Source organism: Sardina pilchardus, chromosome 6, assembly GCF_963854185.1.
Source record: "Sardina pilchardus chromosome 6, fSarPil1.1, whole genome shotgun sequence".
Taxonomy (NCBI): domain Eukaryota; kingdom Metazoa; phylum Chordata; class Actinopteri; order Clupeiformes; family Clupeidae; genus Sardina; species Sardina pilchardus.
The window spans coordinates 25,816,103-25,833,354 of NC_084999.1; the positions used below are offsets into that span (position 1 = coordinate 25,816,103).

At 45.2% G+C, this 17,252-nt stretch overlaps 1 protein-coding gene across 2 annotated transcripts in view; it reads left to right on the top strand.

The window, feature by feature from the left end:
* Nucleotides 1-17,252, top strand: part of cep162 (centrosomal protein 162) — a 64,126-nt gene that overhangs the window by 22,128 nt on the left and 24,746 nt on the right. Inside the window, exons 10-15 of one of the 2 annotated variants that reach the window (XM_062539218.1) lie at nt 1,363-1,444; nt 3,335-3,593; nt 5,091-5,316; nt 6,568-6,707; nt 12,019-12,243; nt 13,690-13,827. In XM_062539218.1, coding sequence (XP_062395202.1) covers nt 1,363-1,444; nt 3,335-3,593; nt 5,091-5,316; nt 6,568-6,707; nt 12,019-12,243; nt 13,690-13,827 — 1,070 coding nt within the window. Of the gene's footprint in view, nt 1-1,362; nt 1,445-3,334; nt 3,594-5,090; nt 5,317-6,564; nt 6,708-12,018; nt 12,244-13,689; nt 13,828-17,252 lie in introns of both variants that reach the window. The other variant, XM_062539216.1, reaches the window with a different exon arrangement.

Consider the following 17,252-nt stretch of genomic DNA (forward strand, 5'->3'; position numbering starts at 1 on the left):
ATATGCACGGCTATGAAGTAGTTCCATTGTTTTTGACCTTATCGCACTTGAATATTAATTCGCCAAACTCGTTGTGAAGTTTAAATGCACTGTCACGTTACATACAAGCTGTAAAATACAGACGTTCAGATCATAGTAACGTTTAGCATATGACAGAGGTGTCATTTAGCTAGTTAGGTGGCAGTAGGCTAAGAAAAATGGCAATCTTTCAAAGTTAACGTTCATCAGAATCCTGGGATGTGCCAGCTTGACAACGGGAGATTAGAACTAACGACTGGCTTTTGGCCATAGCAACCATCCATTTAGAACTAGTAACCGCAGTTTGAGAAATGAGTTGAAATGTGTCTGGGAAAAGTAGTTCTACAAACAATACAGTTCTAGCGATTAAAACATTTAAATTAGCACCGGAAACGAACACAACGCAATGGCAACAGTGGAATAAGCGGGATAATGGACTTCACGCCGTGCGGTTATTCAAAGTTAATGCACTTTTCTAGACGGAACGTCCCTCCGCTTCGCGTCGGGCCGTATCACCGTCTAGAACGTGCATTAACTTTGAATAACCGCACGGCGTGTCGTCCATTATCCCGTACATATACCGCACGGCTATGAAGTAGTTCCCTTCTTTTGGGCTTATTACACTTGAATATTAATTCGCCAATGTGAATATAACGGTAAAAACAGCAACGTTGTATCTAAGACAGCGGCAATATAAACGAAAATGATAGTAGCAGTGGTATAAGCGGGATAATCAACTCCGCGCCCTGTGCGTTTCTAGGAAAATAATGCACTTATCGAAGTGTAAAGTCCCCTCCGCCTGCGGCATCGGGTCCTTATTACCACTTCAAACGTGCATTATTTTCCTATAAACACACGGCACGTCGTTGATTATCCCTTACTTAATACACCCCCGTTTCCAAAAGAGTGCTAGTAGTCTTTAAACCCCCGTTTCCAAAAGAGTGCTAGTAGTCTTTAATACGCCCCGGTTTCCTAAAGAGTGCTAGTAGTCTTTAATACGCCCCGGTTTCCTAAAGAGTGCTAGTAGTCTTTAAACCCCCGGTTTCCAAAAGAGTGCTAGTAGTCTTTAATACTCCCCCGTTTCCAAAAGAGTTGGAACACTGTGGGAAATGTTAATAAAAATGCATTGCTATGATTCCAAATCTTGTAAACCCTACAGTATAATTGATTGCCAATAAGTGTCAGGTACACACACACACACACACACACACACACACACACACACACACACACACACACACACACACACACACACACACACACACGTATATGTTGTTGTAACCTACATTGGTAGAGTGAAGAGTAGAATGATGTCTTGATGTGATTGGCTATCCTGGGTTTCAGACCTGCCCACTGCTGAGGAGCTCATGCGCCCCATTGGTCCAGACTCCAGCTTCACCCGCGGCTTCTCTCTTCACCCAGTCAGGTACGACCTCCCCCTCAGGGCTGGATAGAGTGGCTCATTACACACTGAGAACTGAGGTGCATTCAAATGCGCAAAAACATAGGCCAACGTTTGCAAACAGTTTTCCGTTAGCCTGGAGTTTTCGGCGAATGTTTGCGAACAATCGATCTGAGGAGGTCGTTCTCCGGCGCAAACATACAGTGGAATTGGACGAAGGCAGCAATGCAATTGCCGTTAGAATGTTCAAAACCAAATCGTTCAAATATCACTGTTCGAAGAAAGCATGTTCACCACGAACGTTGGCCACTGTTGGCCAAGTTTGAATGCACCTCTGGTTGGAAAGGAATGGACTAATGGAAATGCTGTCCATTAGTAATCGGTAAAATCACTTCCATTTGAGACCGTAACAACACCATGTTGTGCTATGAAAGGTTGCCAAGTCTGTCCATTTCTGTCAATTACTGCTTAAAAAAAACCCATCAGTAGCAGTCATCTTTGCCAGGACATCTTGTTATTCTTTTGTTTTTAAATGTGATAGCTGGAAGCGTTTGCTGGAAGTAGAGGTCATATATGCTGCATTTCTTCACCATTCTAATGAGTAGTGTTCATTTATAGACACACACACACACACACACACACACACACACACACACACACACACACAACCCACACACACACACACACACACACACACACACACACACACATATATATTATAGCGCCATAAGCAGGATGTTGTCAATCAATGCTACATATCACCTTAAAAAAAATGTATTACCATTGGGACCAAGCTTTCTATATTTCTGCTGATTGTCAGTAATCATGTTATCTTGGTGTTGAGGGGAATATATTCCAAATGTTCAGAGTATCCATGATTTTGTATAGTACATTTTGGTTCTTGCTGTATCTGAGAGTATGTCTAAGTATGTTAGCTAGTGTTTTAGAGCTACCACTCAAGGTACGGTATTTGCTCAATTATTAAGTGAACTCCCTTGTTCTATTATTCCATTATTGTATTTATTTATTTATACAACAATTGGGTTCTATGAAGCTGTTTCTTTGTTTCTGATTGGCCGAGAGACGTTCCATGAGTTGAAATATCCCACGATAATCCACTCGGACTTTTCACAGCTAATAATAAATCACTCCGCGATACAATGTGAAGTTGTGAAGTGTAAAACGAACTGTGACGTTGCATCCAAGCTGAAATACAGACGCTCAGAACATAGAATATGACGGAGGTGGATATTAGCTAGTTGGATGGCATGTAGGCTAAGTAAAATAGTGATGTTTCAAAGCTAAAAGCATGTCCTAACCAGACGCAATGCGAGCTAACGTTTATTATCATTGCTTGACAACGGGAGAGATAGAACTAACGACTGGCTTTTGGCCATAGCAACGTGCTTTTAGAACTAACGACTGGCCTTTGGCCATAGCAACCATTTAGAACTAGTAATGGCAGTTTTTGTGGCGGAGAGAAGTAGTTCTACAAACAAGACAGTTTTAGCGATTTAAACGTTTACATTATAATGGGAAATTAGCGCAAAAAAACAAGTGGTAGAATTGTTGTATAAAAGCAATATAGCACTCGTGGTCGTGGGTTGTTGCTGGATATTCCCACGGGTGTTGTTGCCTGCGCCACTCGGCCTCCGGCCTCGAGGCTACGGCCGAACAACACCCGTGGGAATATCCAGCAACAACCCACTCCCACTCGTGCTATATTGCTTAATTATTTAGTGTAATGTCATTTTTCATTAAATGTACTGACTGTCTTGTCTTGTCTTGTTGTCTTGGCTATGTACTGTTTGTAATGTCTTGTCTTTGTTGTGTTCTTGGTGAAATCGAAGAACATTTTTCACTCATCTGTGGAAAATAAAGTTTTCGTATTGGTATTCCTCTGTTGTGCTGTAGTGAGGAGCAGCAGCAGCAGCAGGAGGAGGTGGTGAGGGAGCCACGAGAGAAGAGCCCAGCCAGGGGACGACCGCAGGACGAGGAGAAGGACGAGGAGGAGGAGGAGGAGGAGAAGGAGGAGGAGCGGCCGGTCTCGGCGACGTCACACCACAGGGGCATCGCCGAGGAGGTGCGCAGACTCATGGAGGAGCAGGAGGAGGAAAGGAAGACCTCCATACGACAACTCCCCAGCAGCAAGGCGAAGGCCCGGAAACGACAAGTACGAGACATATTAGAGAAATGGGAGCACTGGCGCAGAGAGAAGTGGAGAGGACGTGAACTGAATAAATTAATGATGAGAGATGCCCAAGGCAGTAGAGAGAGACCGTATGTGTGTCACACACACACACACACACACACACACACACACACACACACACACACACACACACACACACACACAGAATGACAATATGGCGGGGCTCATTCTTGTCAGGTCTAATGGGTCTGTTCATAATTCTTGTCTGAGGCGGCCCTCTGTAATTGCAGTGGGCAGACGGAGAGGATGGAGCGTGCTGTGCGGGGGCACCTGGAGGGGTCTCGGGGAGGGTGGTGGGGGGGGCACCTAATGAGGTGGTCTTTGTTCAGCGGAAATGAAAACCCAGGTGTCAGCGCTGACTGGAATACTGTAACAGGGGGTCCTTGAGGACCTCCTCTCTCTCCGTATGTGCTCCTGACTGCAGAGTCTGACTGCACACACACACACACACACACACACACACACAGAGAGAACTGCTACCCCCACCGCCGCGCACACACACACACACACACACACAGAGAACTGCTACTGTACCCCCACCACCGCACACACACACAGAGAGAACTGCTACCCCCCCCTCCGCACACACACACACACACACAGAGGTGACTGTGGACTCAGAAGGCTGGGTAACTGTGCCTGAGGGGGTGAGACTCAGACTGACTGCAACTAATGCTTTGCGTTTGACTTTCATTTCTTCTCCTCTGTGCACTTTGTGGGAGCGAGATTGAGCAGGCCTGTTTAATCTAGGCTTTAAACTGAGACTCCTTTGCTTCAGTCATTAAAGGGCTCAACAAGCCAACAGGCATTTTCTAGCCCCTGGCAACGCCCCCACAGCTTATCATTGGCCACCTCAGTCCTGGGTTTTTAAATTCAGCTTGAAAGTGTGCAGTCTTTGAAGAGAGTTGCTAATGCCCCCCCCCCCCCACATATACACACACACAAGCAGACTAAAACAATCTGTCATAGAAAGAGTTGTTTTTATGCCCGTTTGAAGTTCAGCAGCATGGCACAGGGTTTGCGGGTGGCAGGAGACGGTTTCATCTTTGAACGGATATGTTTAGTTTCTCTGAACTCTGTCTCTTCCACCCCTGATAATTGGCTTGCCTAGCCCGAATCAGATATTTACAGTACATTTATTGTATTACATTTACATATAGTTTATATTTTGGACCAGTTAGGTTTTGCACAGCAAAGTAAAGCGGTTCAGTACTCTCTTGATGTTAGATGTCTCTTATGTTTAAATTGATATCATGAAGGTTTGGTAGATGACCCACTCTCATTCGTTTTTCTTTCTTCGTGCCAATGTCTTCTCAGTGTGAATGTGTTTTCGTCATCCGTGTTGGAAGATTTGCAAAAAAGAGAGAGGACAACTATGAGCCTCTAACTACATAAATATGATATCCAGACTCCACTTCCGGTCACTAACTGATGTTTCAATTCCATGCTCATTCGCAGCCTGCTTGGCGGCCGACCATCTTCGCCCCCACCTCCGCCTCTGCACACAAGGCTCAGGTCCCAGCTGCCAAGCCCAGTCCGGCCCAGCCCGCCGCAAAGACCCCTGGGACGGTCCGCGTCGGACACGCGGCTAAACCTCCGTCTCCGCTTGTCCACAGGAAGCACCAGAATCAGGAGCAGCCTCCGAGCAGAATCCCCATTCTGGGACAAACGCAGACAATCACAGGTGCAGTTTGAACGGAACAGACGACGAGGGGGAGACCACGAGTACTGACGCAAACAAAGGTTGTGTCTGTCAGAAATAGATAATAATGGTGAGGCAGAGAGAGAGGGGGACAGATGCAGACAATCAAAGGTAGTTAATGAAGTTACTAAGGGTAATTATTACTGATTTCTACTATATATTTTCTACTAAGATTTTTTGTGAATGAAAGTATGAGAACTTTTTCAAAGGGGATAGACAAGTTCTGCTTTTGTTTTATTTATTTTTTTCTAATTTATTTATATACAGTATTTATTTGGGGGTTGTACATGTTCACTCACACACGAGAAAAAGTGTTTGTTATGGAAATGAATGATTGAACTATTTTCAAATGATGAAATGAAATGACACAATGAATTATATATTTTAAAAAAATATATGGTGAGGCAGAGAGAGAGAGAGGGAGACAGACACAAATAATCAAAGGTAGAGAAAGGCGAGAGCGAGGTACGAGAGAAGTGATCAGTGAGAGAGAATCGGGTAGAAAGGACAGGTGGTGTATGGTACTGGCTAGCATCAATAGAGCATGCGAGAGAAGTGATCAGTGAGAGAGAATCGGGGAGAAAGGACAGGTGGTGTATGGTACTGGCTAGCATCAATAGAGCATGCGAGAGAAGTGATCAGTGAGAGAGAATCGGGGAGAAAGGACAGGTGGTGTATGGTACTGGCTAGCATCAATAGAGCATGCGAGAGAAGTGATCAGTGAGAGAGAATCGGGGAGAAAGGACAGGTGGTGTATGGTACTGGCTAGCATCAATAGAGCATGCGAGAGAAGTGATCAGTGAGAGAGAATCGGGGAGAAAGGACAGGTGGTCTATGGTACTGGCTAGCATCAATAGAGCATGCGAGAGGAGTCATCAGTGAGAGAGCATCAGGGAGAAAAGACAGGTGGTGTACGGTACTGGCTCGCATCAATAGAGCATGCGAGAGGAGACGCACTTAGCAACAATCACCGACACAGCGATCTGATTAAAGGGCAGTAATGGAAGAGGCAGCCAGAGAGGTGTTTTCATTTAGCAGACCCATTATTGTACTTGCTAAAGGACGCTATTTTTGTGGTTGTGCTGTGAGGCTTTGACTGTTGAGCATGTGTCCAGAAGAAAGGCATGCATGCCCCTCGTATTACTCCACTCAGCTTCAAAGCATAGCCACTTAGCCATAGGTCATGTTTTGTTCAGGATGATGAACTGAAACGCTGTTTTTGTGTGTTAGCAGCAGACTCGGGGGCCAGCCTGCGTGTGAGCAGTGACCTGGTGGCCTCCGTGCAGTCGTTTGCATCCTTCCTCCAGCAGCAGATGGAGGCCAGCAGCAACAGCCTCAACGTGGACACTGGCCACACCCCAGCACTCCCAAAGGTAGCCACCGTCACACCCCAGCACTCCCAAAGGTAGCCACCGTCACACCCCAGCACTCCCAAAGGTAGCCACCGTCACACCCCAGCACTCCCAAAGGTAGCCACCGTCACACCCCCAGCACTTAAAATAGCACCTTCAAACAGAGACTTATTGGATTTCTTATCTTGTCGATATTACAACCCTTTTTAAAAAAAAATAATTTGTGCTGCATAGATAGATTGTACAGTAATGGAAGCCACATTTCTGATCTCCTGAGTACTATTGTCATGTGTAAAACGTTGTAGTCTGTAAAATGTTGTACAGTCTGACTGTAGTCTGTAGACGGGTACCATTATGTTGAAATGGTACCTGTGTAAAATGGGTTTTTCCACTGCATGATTTCAGCTCAACTCGACTCTATTCGCTTTTTTTGGTTTTCCATTTCCAGCGAAAACTAGTACCTGGTATCTGGTACCTGGTACTATTTTGGTATCACCTCCGTTGAAGTTCCGAGTGAGCTTAGTCTGTACCAAATGGTGACGTTAATGACATCACAGTTGTTTTCTTCAGTATTGCTATGGCAATCGGCTAGCTTATCTGGGTGCTTTGTTGCACTGGAAAACGAACAACCGGTATCAACATCGAGTAGAGTAGAGTGGAGTTGGGTCAAGCTGATGCCATGCACTGGAAAAGCTCCGTTGTCTGTATTAGTGACGGGTACTATTATCATGTGTAAAACTTTGTAGTCTGTATTTTTGATCAGTTAATATAGTTCACAGCCACATCAGAAGTGCACAAACTCAAAGGCATTGCTTTTTTTTTTGCTGTTTTCAAACCCAAAGGCATTTCATTTTTCTGTCCTCCTTTTTTTACATTTCTATTAGCTTTTGAAGCCTCCCGTCGCATCAGCAGCCTGATGAGAGCTAGCGCACTCGTGCATCCTCTGAGCCCTGAGGTTTTCTGTAAATGGCAGGTATTGGAAACCCATTCCCCAGCATGGCTGCAGGGGTGCTCATGTGGAAACGGGCATATAAATTACCATGAATCCCCTGACAGCGGACCGGCAGGCAGTCATCCGTATAGCAGGGTTTAGTCAAGGCATATTGGTATTTAATGCAGTCATCCGTATGGGTTTAGTCAAGGCATATGGGTATTTAATGCAGTCTGCTGCTCTCATCATGTACTGTATGTATCGGCTTGTTTAAAACACTTCGATTCGATGGAGACCAAATTACAGCTCCATCCCAGAGGTCATATCAGGATGCACCCAGCTGACTGAAAGCTGAGTTGGCATCAGCTTAAGTCATATTACATCAATAGCAACAGATTTAGTCATATTATGCAAATATGAATTGTAAGAAAAACACATGGTGTGGAAAAAGGATGATTCTTCGGTGAATGCAACTTCAATTTTTATTCCAATGAAGAGCAATCATGAAAGCAGGTGGGGTGTTTTTCCGGGCACCAATCTTGTAGAAGGAACCTGGAGCTTCTCAAATTGATGCCATAGCATAGAAGAACCTTTTTCAGTGCTTCAAAGGACCATCAAGGCAACAGTTCTTTAAAGAACCATTTAATGAATGGCATAATGGCATGCCATAATAGGCCTGGCCCATTATGATCTCACGCTCTGAAGAACCATTTCCAATTGATTTTGATTATCCATGGAGCGATCCAGAGATTTAAAGAGCTTTATTTTCTAGAATGTAGATCATGTTCCAAAGTGAAGTCCCTCCTACCCTCTAAATGTTGAGGAGTTCGGTTGCTCATACCAATCAGGTGTGGTCACCTTTTATTGTTCTTTAATTAAAACTCCCCTCTTGCCTGGTATGGGATGGTTCTTAGAGGCCTAGGCCCCAAACCAATTCTACACACGTTTGTGTTCCTTACACCACACAGTTTCTGGCCCCATGTTGTCTGAATGCCAGAGCAGCAAGAATAAGAGCACATTGGCCCGCAATTGTACTGTACATCATATCACCCTGAGGAATTGCATCTGACAGGATGAAATCTTACAGAATATAGTGGGCTAATCCCATCCCCCTCTAGCAAATTGAGTGTTTGTGCCTGTTAGCAGATGTGGCGCGATGATTAGCACTTTTCAGTCAGGATTTCTCGCTCAAACAATCAAATGTGGATTGCAAAGTTGGATAGAAAACCAGCTACTGTGTCCCTGCGGTGGTGACTGACAGCTGGACGAGCTGTACAGCTTTAAATAGAGCCGCTCTGGTAGGATATGCCTAAATAAAAAGAAATGGGGAAGTTTCTAAAGTTGGATGACCTTCAGAAGCCAATTTGTGTGTGACTTTAAGAGACTGCCCATGGATGTTGATGGAGGCAGCTGAGTAAGGAAGAAGGAGGAAGAGTAAACAACAATTAGTGGTGTTGGAGGGAGTCCTGCAGGGTGTGCAATTGCCTTTGAGATCGCTGGAAGCCAATCTAGTGAAATAATAGCCCTGGTTTACACTGACGACAAACAAACAAGTTCCAACCATGATATTTTGTTCTTGTACTTTAAGATGTTAAGACTTAGAAGTCTGGCATTCAGGACTGCAGTTGGATTGCTTTTGTAAATTCTGTAACCCTTTAGTTTTCAGTTTTTTTACAACCAGCCACCATCCTCTTTGCCAATAGCTGTTACTTAGCTATTGTATGTGGTAAAGTAAATCAGGCTATGGTATGCCATCGACGATACATCTGCCATGTGTGACTATGACTCAACCTGCCCAGGTTTTTATTTTTTATTTTCATTAGCTAGCTTGGCAAACCCCAAGTACTGCAGTCAGGGATACACAATCATGGCAGTGGTTATCAACTTATTGAATCAACTCATGGCGCCATCACAAACACAGAGAAGTCTGATCTGTCTGGGAGTCTTCTTATCCTTATGTTTGTCAAGGACTAAGATAAGACTTTCAAATCTACGATGCAGGCAGTAGGAACACAGTTGCAGTGGTCAAAGTCATAAAGGAAAGTTGATGTGACAAAACATGTGTTTGTGTCCTACAATGTTGGCACCTTAAATAAACTTCACATCTGAGTTGCTCCGGTGAACCTTTTTTCTTTACTACAGTTTGTCCTCTCCCGTTGACGCACCAGATCGTGATTTCAGGAGCGCGGGGGACTTTTGTTTTTTTCTACAGTATGTGTTTGTGTCCGTTACAAGGCTGATCAATATTGTGGCGAAACATGTGTATGTGTGCGTTATACAAGGCTTATCAATATCATGACCTATACATTGTAGAAAATGATCACAACTCTGTACTCCGTTCATTTAATGGGTTGCCTAGGTGTATCCCTATGGCTTATAAATCAATATCAGAGTGATTGTAAACCTCTTCCCTGCACAAGTCCTAGCAGGAATGGGGATGTCAGGGGCATTTTCCAAGATAATTGATTTATCAATAGGCAGTAGAGTGTGGATCGGGCCGATTTTTTTTTGTCCGCGACCGACCCGAGCCCGACAGCGCAGTGATCGAATCCGACCCGAACCCGACAAGCATTAAGATATTTGTGTCCGAGTCCGACCGGGCCCGACACAGTTCAATTCACACTATTTTCACAGTCATAGCCTACTATGACACACGTGGATATTGCTTGTGTGGAAAGTCTGATTCATTGTATCAATCAATTGAAAGACATTCGGAAACGTCGGCACATATAAGGGGAGCCATGAGCATGAAGTGCACACGTTTAACAAGAGGCCGGGCACAGTCCATCCAGTCTTCCATCTTAGCACGGCTCACAACTGCACTTACTGTAGCCTACGTGTTTCGTTGTCACATGCAATAGAAAAATCTTGCGCACAGGAGGAAATATGTTATGCTGTTAGGATCAGGAATCAGGATAATCTATTACAAACCTATCACAAAAACGAACATCAAGTGAAATAAGTTGTTTCTCATTTTACATTTCAAATGTCTTATCGCGCTGATGTGTCCGGGTCCGACCCGAGCCCGAACATAAATTCTAAATATTTGTCCGACTCTGACCGAACCCGTCGGGTTCCGACGGCTCCCGTCGGGCTTCGGTCGGGTTTCCATGCTCTAATAGGCAGCCCTCTCAACTCTACATCCACCACGAATAGACCCCCTCAGCAGTCATCTATTAATGGCATAAAAGCAGACAGTTACATCCGTTACTAACCTTTCCATGGCAACTCAAAGTTTCTACTTAGTAGTGCAGGCCCCCCCATTTCGCATTAAGTGTGACTGCAGAGCAAAAAGCCCTCGTTTCTATTTGAAGCAATGGAATTTTAGCTCAAGGCAAGGCTCTTAGCAGAAGTTTGATTAAGCCTAAGCAGAAGGGGTTTGATTCGGGAGCGGGATCTTGAGTAGTGCCGGCAGTAATCAGCTGGAATGGCTGTGTTAATTGCAGGATCATCCTCAGCGCTCTTGTAATGTCGATTGTGGCGGCTCTCCAAGAATCACAGCTGCCAGATGGTTGACACTGTGGAAACTGCCCTGAAATAAATCTGACGAAAAAATACTGTATAAAAACTAACTCCACTTCCCCATCGCCCATCCAGCATTGTACCATTATTATTATTACATTAAATTGCATGACGTTATTTGTCATGTAGCTAATGGTCTTATCCAGAGTGGCTTACAGCTAATTGCGGTTAGCCTTCCTCGGGGGGACAATGGTGGCATGTCCACTGTGTGTGCTGTTCACTGATAAGTCCTCATGTGTCTGCGCTGTGACACAAATTGCTTCTTGAGGACAAGATACAGTAGTTTTAATTAGCCTAGAAATGGTGGCATGTCCACTGTGTGTGCTGTTCACTGATAAGTCCTCATGTGTCTGCGCTGTGACACAAATTGCTTCTTGAGGACAAGATACAGTAGTTTTAATTAGCCTAGAAATCTAGATGCCCGGGGTAGTCTAGCAACTCTCTGTTTGACTTGGGAGCTGGGCTCAGGCAGAAACCACCTAACCAATCACATCGTGTATAGAGTCGTTGGGCGGGCTTAACATAATAATGACTGACATGCGATCAGAAGTTGCGACCGTTAAGCATCCTGCTACTTGAAAACAAGAAGATGATTAGTTTAGCCCTATCCTATTGCGTGAAGAGGGAACTTGAAAGACAACTGTTTATCCCACCCCTCCGATTGAGCCCTGCCTACGGTGAGTTCCCAGACCCTACATCTTTGATGTGGATCTGGCTGGTCAGGCTTTAACAATGTCTAAAGTCTAAAGTAAAGCCCCGAGTTTGAACTCCCAACCTTCTGTTCTGAAGTTCCACTTGGAAGGCCAGATCCCTAACCACCACCACTAGACCACCACCTACCCATCATCCTCACCTCTCTTCTCATCTTCTCATCTCTAGCCTTCAGGAGAGGCAGTGGATGGAGGCGGAGGAGGGGCTGGTGCCGGGGAGTCGGGGCCCGCCCTCGCGATGCCCACCGCTGGGGAGAGGAGCTCCGTGGAGCGGCTGAGGCTCCAGCTGGCCCAGAGGGAGAGGGAGCTGTACCTGAGGGAGCAGGAGCTGCTGGAGGAGCACGCCCGCCAGATCAGCAGCCTCAAGCAGGAGAACTACCTGCTGCACAGCAAGGTGAGACACACACACACACACACATGTGTATACACACACATACACACACACGCACATGTGCATACATGTACACATGCATGCACACGTGCATGCACATACACACAAACACACACACACACACACACACACACACACACACACACACACACACACACACACACACACACACACAGAGAGCACAGCGTTAGTTCAGGCAGGTCACGGAGTCTCGCTAGCTTCCCTGGATGGCCCAGCTGACTGTCAGTCTAACAGCTCAGCTGATTGGCCAGCTGAGTGCCAGCTGCTGCCATCCACCTCCTCCCCTTAACCCCCTCATACCTCTGACTTATCAATGTCTTGTCATTGCTGTTTGTGCTGTTCTCTACCCCATGGGGGGTCTATTGCTGCTCTCCCTGCCTTGGGCTCTCCATGTTTGCCACATCCATTACACATCCATTTTAAAGAGGTTTACTTGCTCTCTTACTCTGTACTGCCATTAAAGGCAAAGTCTTGATTCAGTTTAGCAGAAAATAATTGGAAATAGAGCTCCGTAGCCAAATTGCAAATGTCTCTCAAGTAATGTGTTGATTTGGCTGGGATTGTTTATGCTTTGGTCTGTCCTAATACGCTTGTGTTTGATGTGTTTTGCTCTTGCTGTGACAACAATATCTCCACCATACTAATGGGTTACACAAACACACACACACTCTCTCTTTTCCTTTCTTTCTCTTTCTCTCTCTTGTCTATCTCTCTACTAATCATGTCAGATGAACAAGTTGTGACGGTCTCTAATGCAGTTAATGACAACAGCAGCAGTTCATAGGCAGGGCATAGGATTATTAACAGATCTGTGTTTATACTGTCTTGGAGTCAGGGAATTTGTGTGAATGTGTGCTTATGTATTGCTTGTTTACTTGATTATTCAGCTTGTCATTTCAATCCATGGTTGTTTTTGTTTGGATTAGAAACTAAATAAATATTTAGTTATCTTGTTGTTCAAAGAACAAACCACGTTTCTGTTTAGATTCGCATACAGAACTCCACTATTGTTAGATCTTATGTGGATTGACACTGTTGAATGACTTATGTGGATTAACACTGTTAACTGCTATGCTCAGGTCAACACAGCTGATGCTTCAATATAGAAATAAGGGGTTAAGTGATCTGCCATTGATTGAATGAATACAATATATTATTTTGAGCCATCAGCAGTGAAAATTATCACCATGATTATTTGTGTGTCGGGGTTGGTAAAGACAGAAAGCCCACGCTGGCCTTTGATCTGGACTGCTTATCATTGTTGTTGTTGATGTTGATTATTGATTATTGTCTTTTATTCCAGGCTGTACCGTATTATTAAAGCATACCTCTTCTCTCTTTTTCTCTCTTGACCCCTTCTGTAACACTCTCTCCGACCCCTAGTTATTGCTCGTCTCTTCTTGTTAAACATCTGTGTTTCTCCCTCAGCTTCGACAAGCAGAGGAGGCGAGCCAGCCAGGAGTGCAGAGTCCAGGCCAGGCGGGGGACCGGGTGACCGAGGAGAAGCTTCGGCACCTGGAGAAGGAAGTGAGGGAGCAAGAGACCCTACTGCAAGGTTACCATCAGGTGACTGCATTTACAGACATTTTACATTACATTACATTTGGCTGACACTTTTTAACCAAAGCCACTTACAACATGATAAAACATTTTAGCTTTTAAGAGCACGTCTAACGACAAATAAAAAGACCACAATAAATGCATCAATGAGTGTAATAAGTGCATCAATGAGTGCAATTAGCTGTTTAGCTGACTGTTTAATTTAACTGTTTAAAAGCTACTCACAAACATAGGCTATGTAAGCTTATAAATGCAAATAGCATTTAAGCTGCAGTGCAAGATAGGAGACTTGAGTGAAACAGTAAATGCGTTTTTTATTGAAAAGGATTCTAGATCCTCACTTTGAACAGACAGGATATATGAAGGATGAGGGTTTATTATACAGTTGAAATTCAGTGAGGCTTTGCCCTCAACGAAGGGAATAGCACAGCCCTGTCAGAGTAGCCATATGTCAAAGTTTAATTGGTAATGCAAAAACACACTGTTCAGAGACTGGCATGGGCGTGATTCATGAATAAGAATGGGACCTGTTAGAAGCGCCGCTGACTCACCCGAAGACAGCGTGCGGCCATGAGAAGCAAACAGATGGAGGGTTTGTGTGTGTGTGTGTGTGTTTGTGTGTGTGTGTGTTTGTGTGTGTGTGTGTTTGTGTGTGTGTGTGCGTGTGTGCGTGTGTGCGTGTGTGCGTGCGTGCGTGCGTGCGTGCGTGCGTGCGTGCGTGCGTGCGTGCGTGCGTGCGTGCGTGCGTGCGAGAGAGTGCATGTGAGTGCACCCACTTCCAAATTCAATTAGGCTAACATTGGGATGTGTTGGACTGGGTTATTACACGGCGGCACGCACAGAAAAGAACAGGCTATGTACTAATTTATCTAACTCTAGGATATAAGGCAGTATAGCTACTTTTCCAAAAGGCAGCATATGTTTCTAAGAGACTTGACTAGCTAGCATCCATGGGTTTTAGCCTCCTTGCTAGGATGTGTTGGACTGGGTTATTACACGGCAGCACGCACAGAAAAGAACAGGCTATGTACTACTTTATCTAACTCTAGGATATAAGGCAGTATAGCTACTTTTCCAAAAGGCAGCATATGTTTCTAAGAGACTTGACTAGCTAGCATCCATGGGTTTTAGCCTCCTTGCTAGCATGCCAGCCTCTTGGGGGCAAATTAGAAGGGTTGAACCCGGCAAGTGCAAGGCTTAGTCGCCCAGTCAAAACTTTATGCATAGCCTAAATGCACCACAGTTTTTAAAAATAATGTCAGAATGTATGGTTTACTGCCTAAAAATCCAACATGGCTGCCATTTCAGTTATGCATACAGTAATTATCACATTATGTATTTCATTATGCTGAAAGATGCCCAATGTGTCACCCTTTTCAGCACCTCTGAGTTTGGAGGTATTAGTGTGTGTGTGTGTGTGTGTGTGTGTGTGTGTGTGTGTGTGTGTGTGTGTGTGTGTGTGTGTGTGTGTGTGTGTGTGTGTGTGTGTGTGTGTGTGTGTGTGTGTGTGTGTGTGTGTGTGTGTGTGTGTGTGTGTGTGTGTGTGTGTGTGTGTGTGTGTGTGTGTGTGTGTGTGTGTGTGTGTGTGTGTGTGTGTGTGTGTGTGTGTGTGTGGTATCGGGGGGGCGGAGTGCGACGCATTGCGCAGGAGGCCGTGAGATGAGCCTGGTGGACTCTCTGAGCTGTCAGCAGCTCTGCTGGAGCTGCACATGCCAGGGCCACGTGCTGCCAGCAGCATCTCCACCCTCCTCTCCTCTCCTCTCTCCACCCTCCTCTCCTCTCCTCTCCTCTCCTGTCCTCTCCTCTGCTGTCCTCTCCTCTCCACCCTCCTCTCCTCTCCTCTCCACCCTCCTCTCCTCTCCTCTGCTGTCCTCTCCTCTCCACCCTCCTCTCCTCTCCTCTCCTCTCCTCTCCTCTCCTCTCCTCTCCTCTCCTCTCCTCTCCTCTCCACCCTCCTCTCCTCTCCTCTCCTCTGCTGTCCTCTCCTCTCCACCCTCCGCTCCTCTCCTCTCCTCTGCTGTCCTCTCCTCTCCTCTCCTCTCCTCTCCACCCTCCTCTCCTCTCTCTGCTATGCTCTCCTATGCTCTCCTCTCCCCTCCTCTCCTCTCTTCTCTCCTCTTCTCCTCTCTGCTATGCTCTCCTTCCCTCTCTGTCCTCTCCTCTCCTGTCCTCTCTGCTCTGCTCTCTGCATCAGCCTTCTAATGGAGTCTCTCTCTCTCTCTCTCTCTCTCTCTCTCTCTCTCTCTCTCTCTCTCTCTAGATGTAGATGTGCCCGCTCATAGACACACTCTCTTTGCTTTCCTTCATCAACAGCTGTGTGGTGAAAGCTATCTTCTCTTTCTCTTTCTTTCCCACTATCGTCTTGTCTTCCTCTGTGTTTCTTTCTTTGTCTAATCTCTCTTTGCTTCTTTGTTTGCCTGTCATTCATGCGAGTCGTTCTTGCTGTTTTTCCCGGAGTAGCTCTCTCTTTTTGTTTTTCTATCCATTTGTCTCCCTCTAATAGTGTGCTGTCTCGCTCTCCCTCCCTTTCTATCACTCTCTCTGATATTCACACAGTAAATACCCCTGATATCTCGGAGCAGATAGATGAACTGAAGTTTTGTTTTTTCTCTCCTCTCCGCTCCGCCTGCAGTAGTAATTAATGAAAGCAGCCACGCTAAGGGGAATGTCAGCTGCTGGATCGAACTCACCGGGGATGCACTAACCAAGCAAACATGGGGTGACAGGAATGGAGATGGGGCTGCAGCTGCACTAACCATGCCAATATAGGGTGACAGGGATGGAAATTGATGTTGGCCCTGGCTTTCTGCCGTTGTCTATTTGTGTATCTGCTGCACCACTGAAGCCTGTCAACAGAGCCTGCACAGCAGTTGGTCACAGCAGATGAGTTTGCCTGGAAAAATAAAATACCTAATACAGTATATTGAATGTAGCTCTGTTAAAATGTTCAATTAATTACAGGGTTCAGACTTTTGCTTTTCATGTTTTTGTCTGCCCTCTTTTTCAAACCACCAAATATAATCCACTAAATTATGTGTCATTATCAATGATTTTCTCAGAAATAAAAGGATTGCTCTCATGGCAATGGAGCTTACTGGAAGTTGAGCTATGAGGACATATTCTTCATTGAAATCTAAAGTTTGAATCCAGTCCACAACAACATACTCTTCATGCTCATAAGGACGAAGATCGATGTACTGATCAGAGCCATGGCATGAATCACAAGTCCATCTAGCATAAACTCTTTGTGAATACTTCACTATCATCACACTCATTCCTAATGACGAGACTGGGTCTTCCACTGATAAACAGCAAAAAATCATATTGAAATAGATACAAACACAAATACAAACATTTATCTTTACACTGATGGCAAGATACAGATATCTGATATCCATTCAGATATGCCCTCCAACATAGTTTCTGTATGA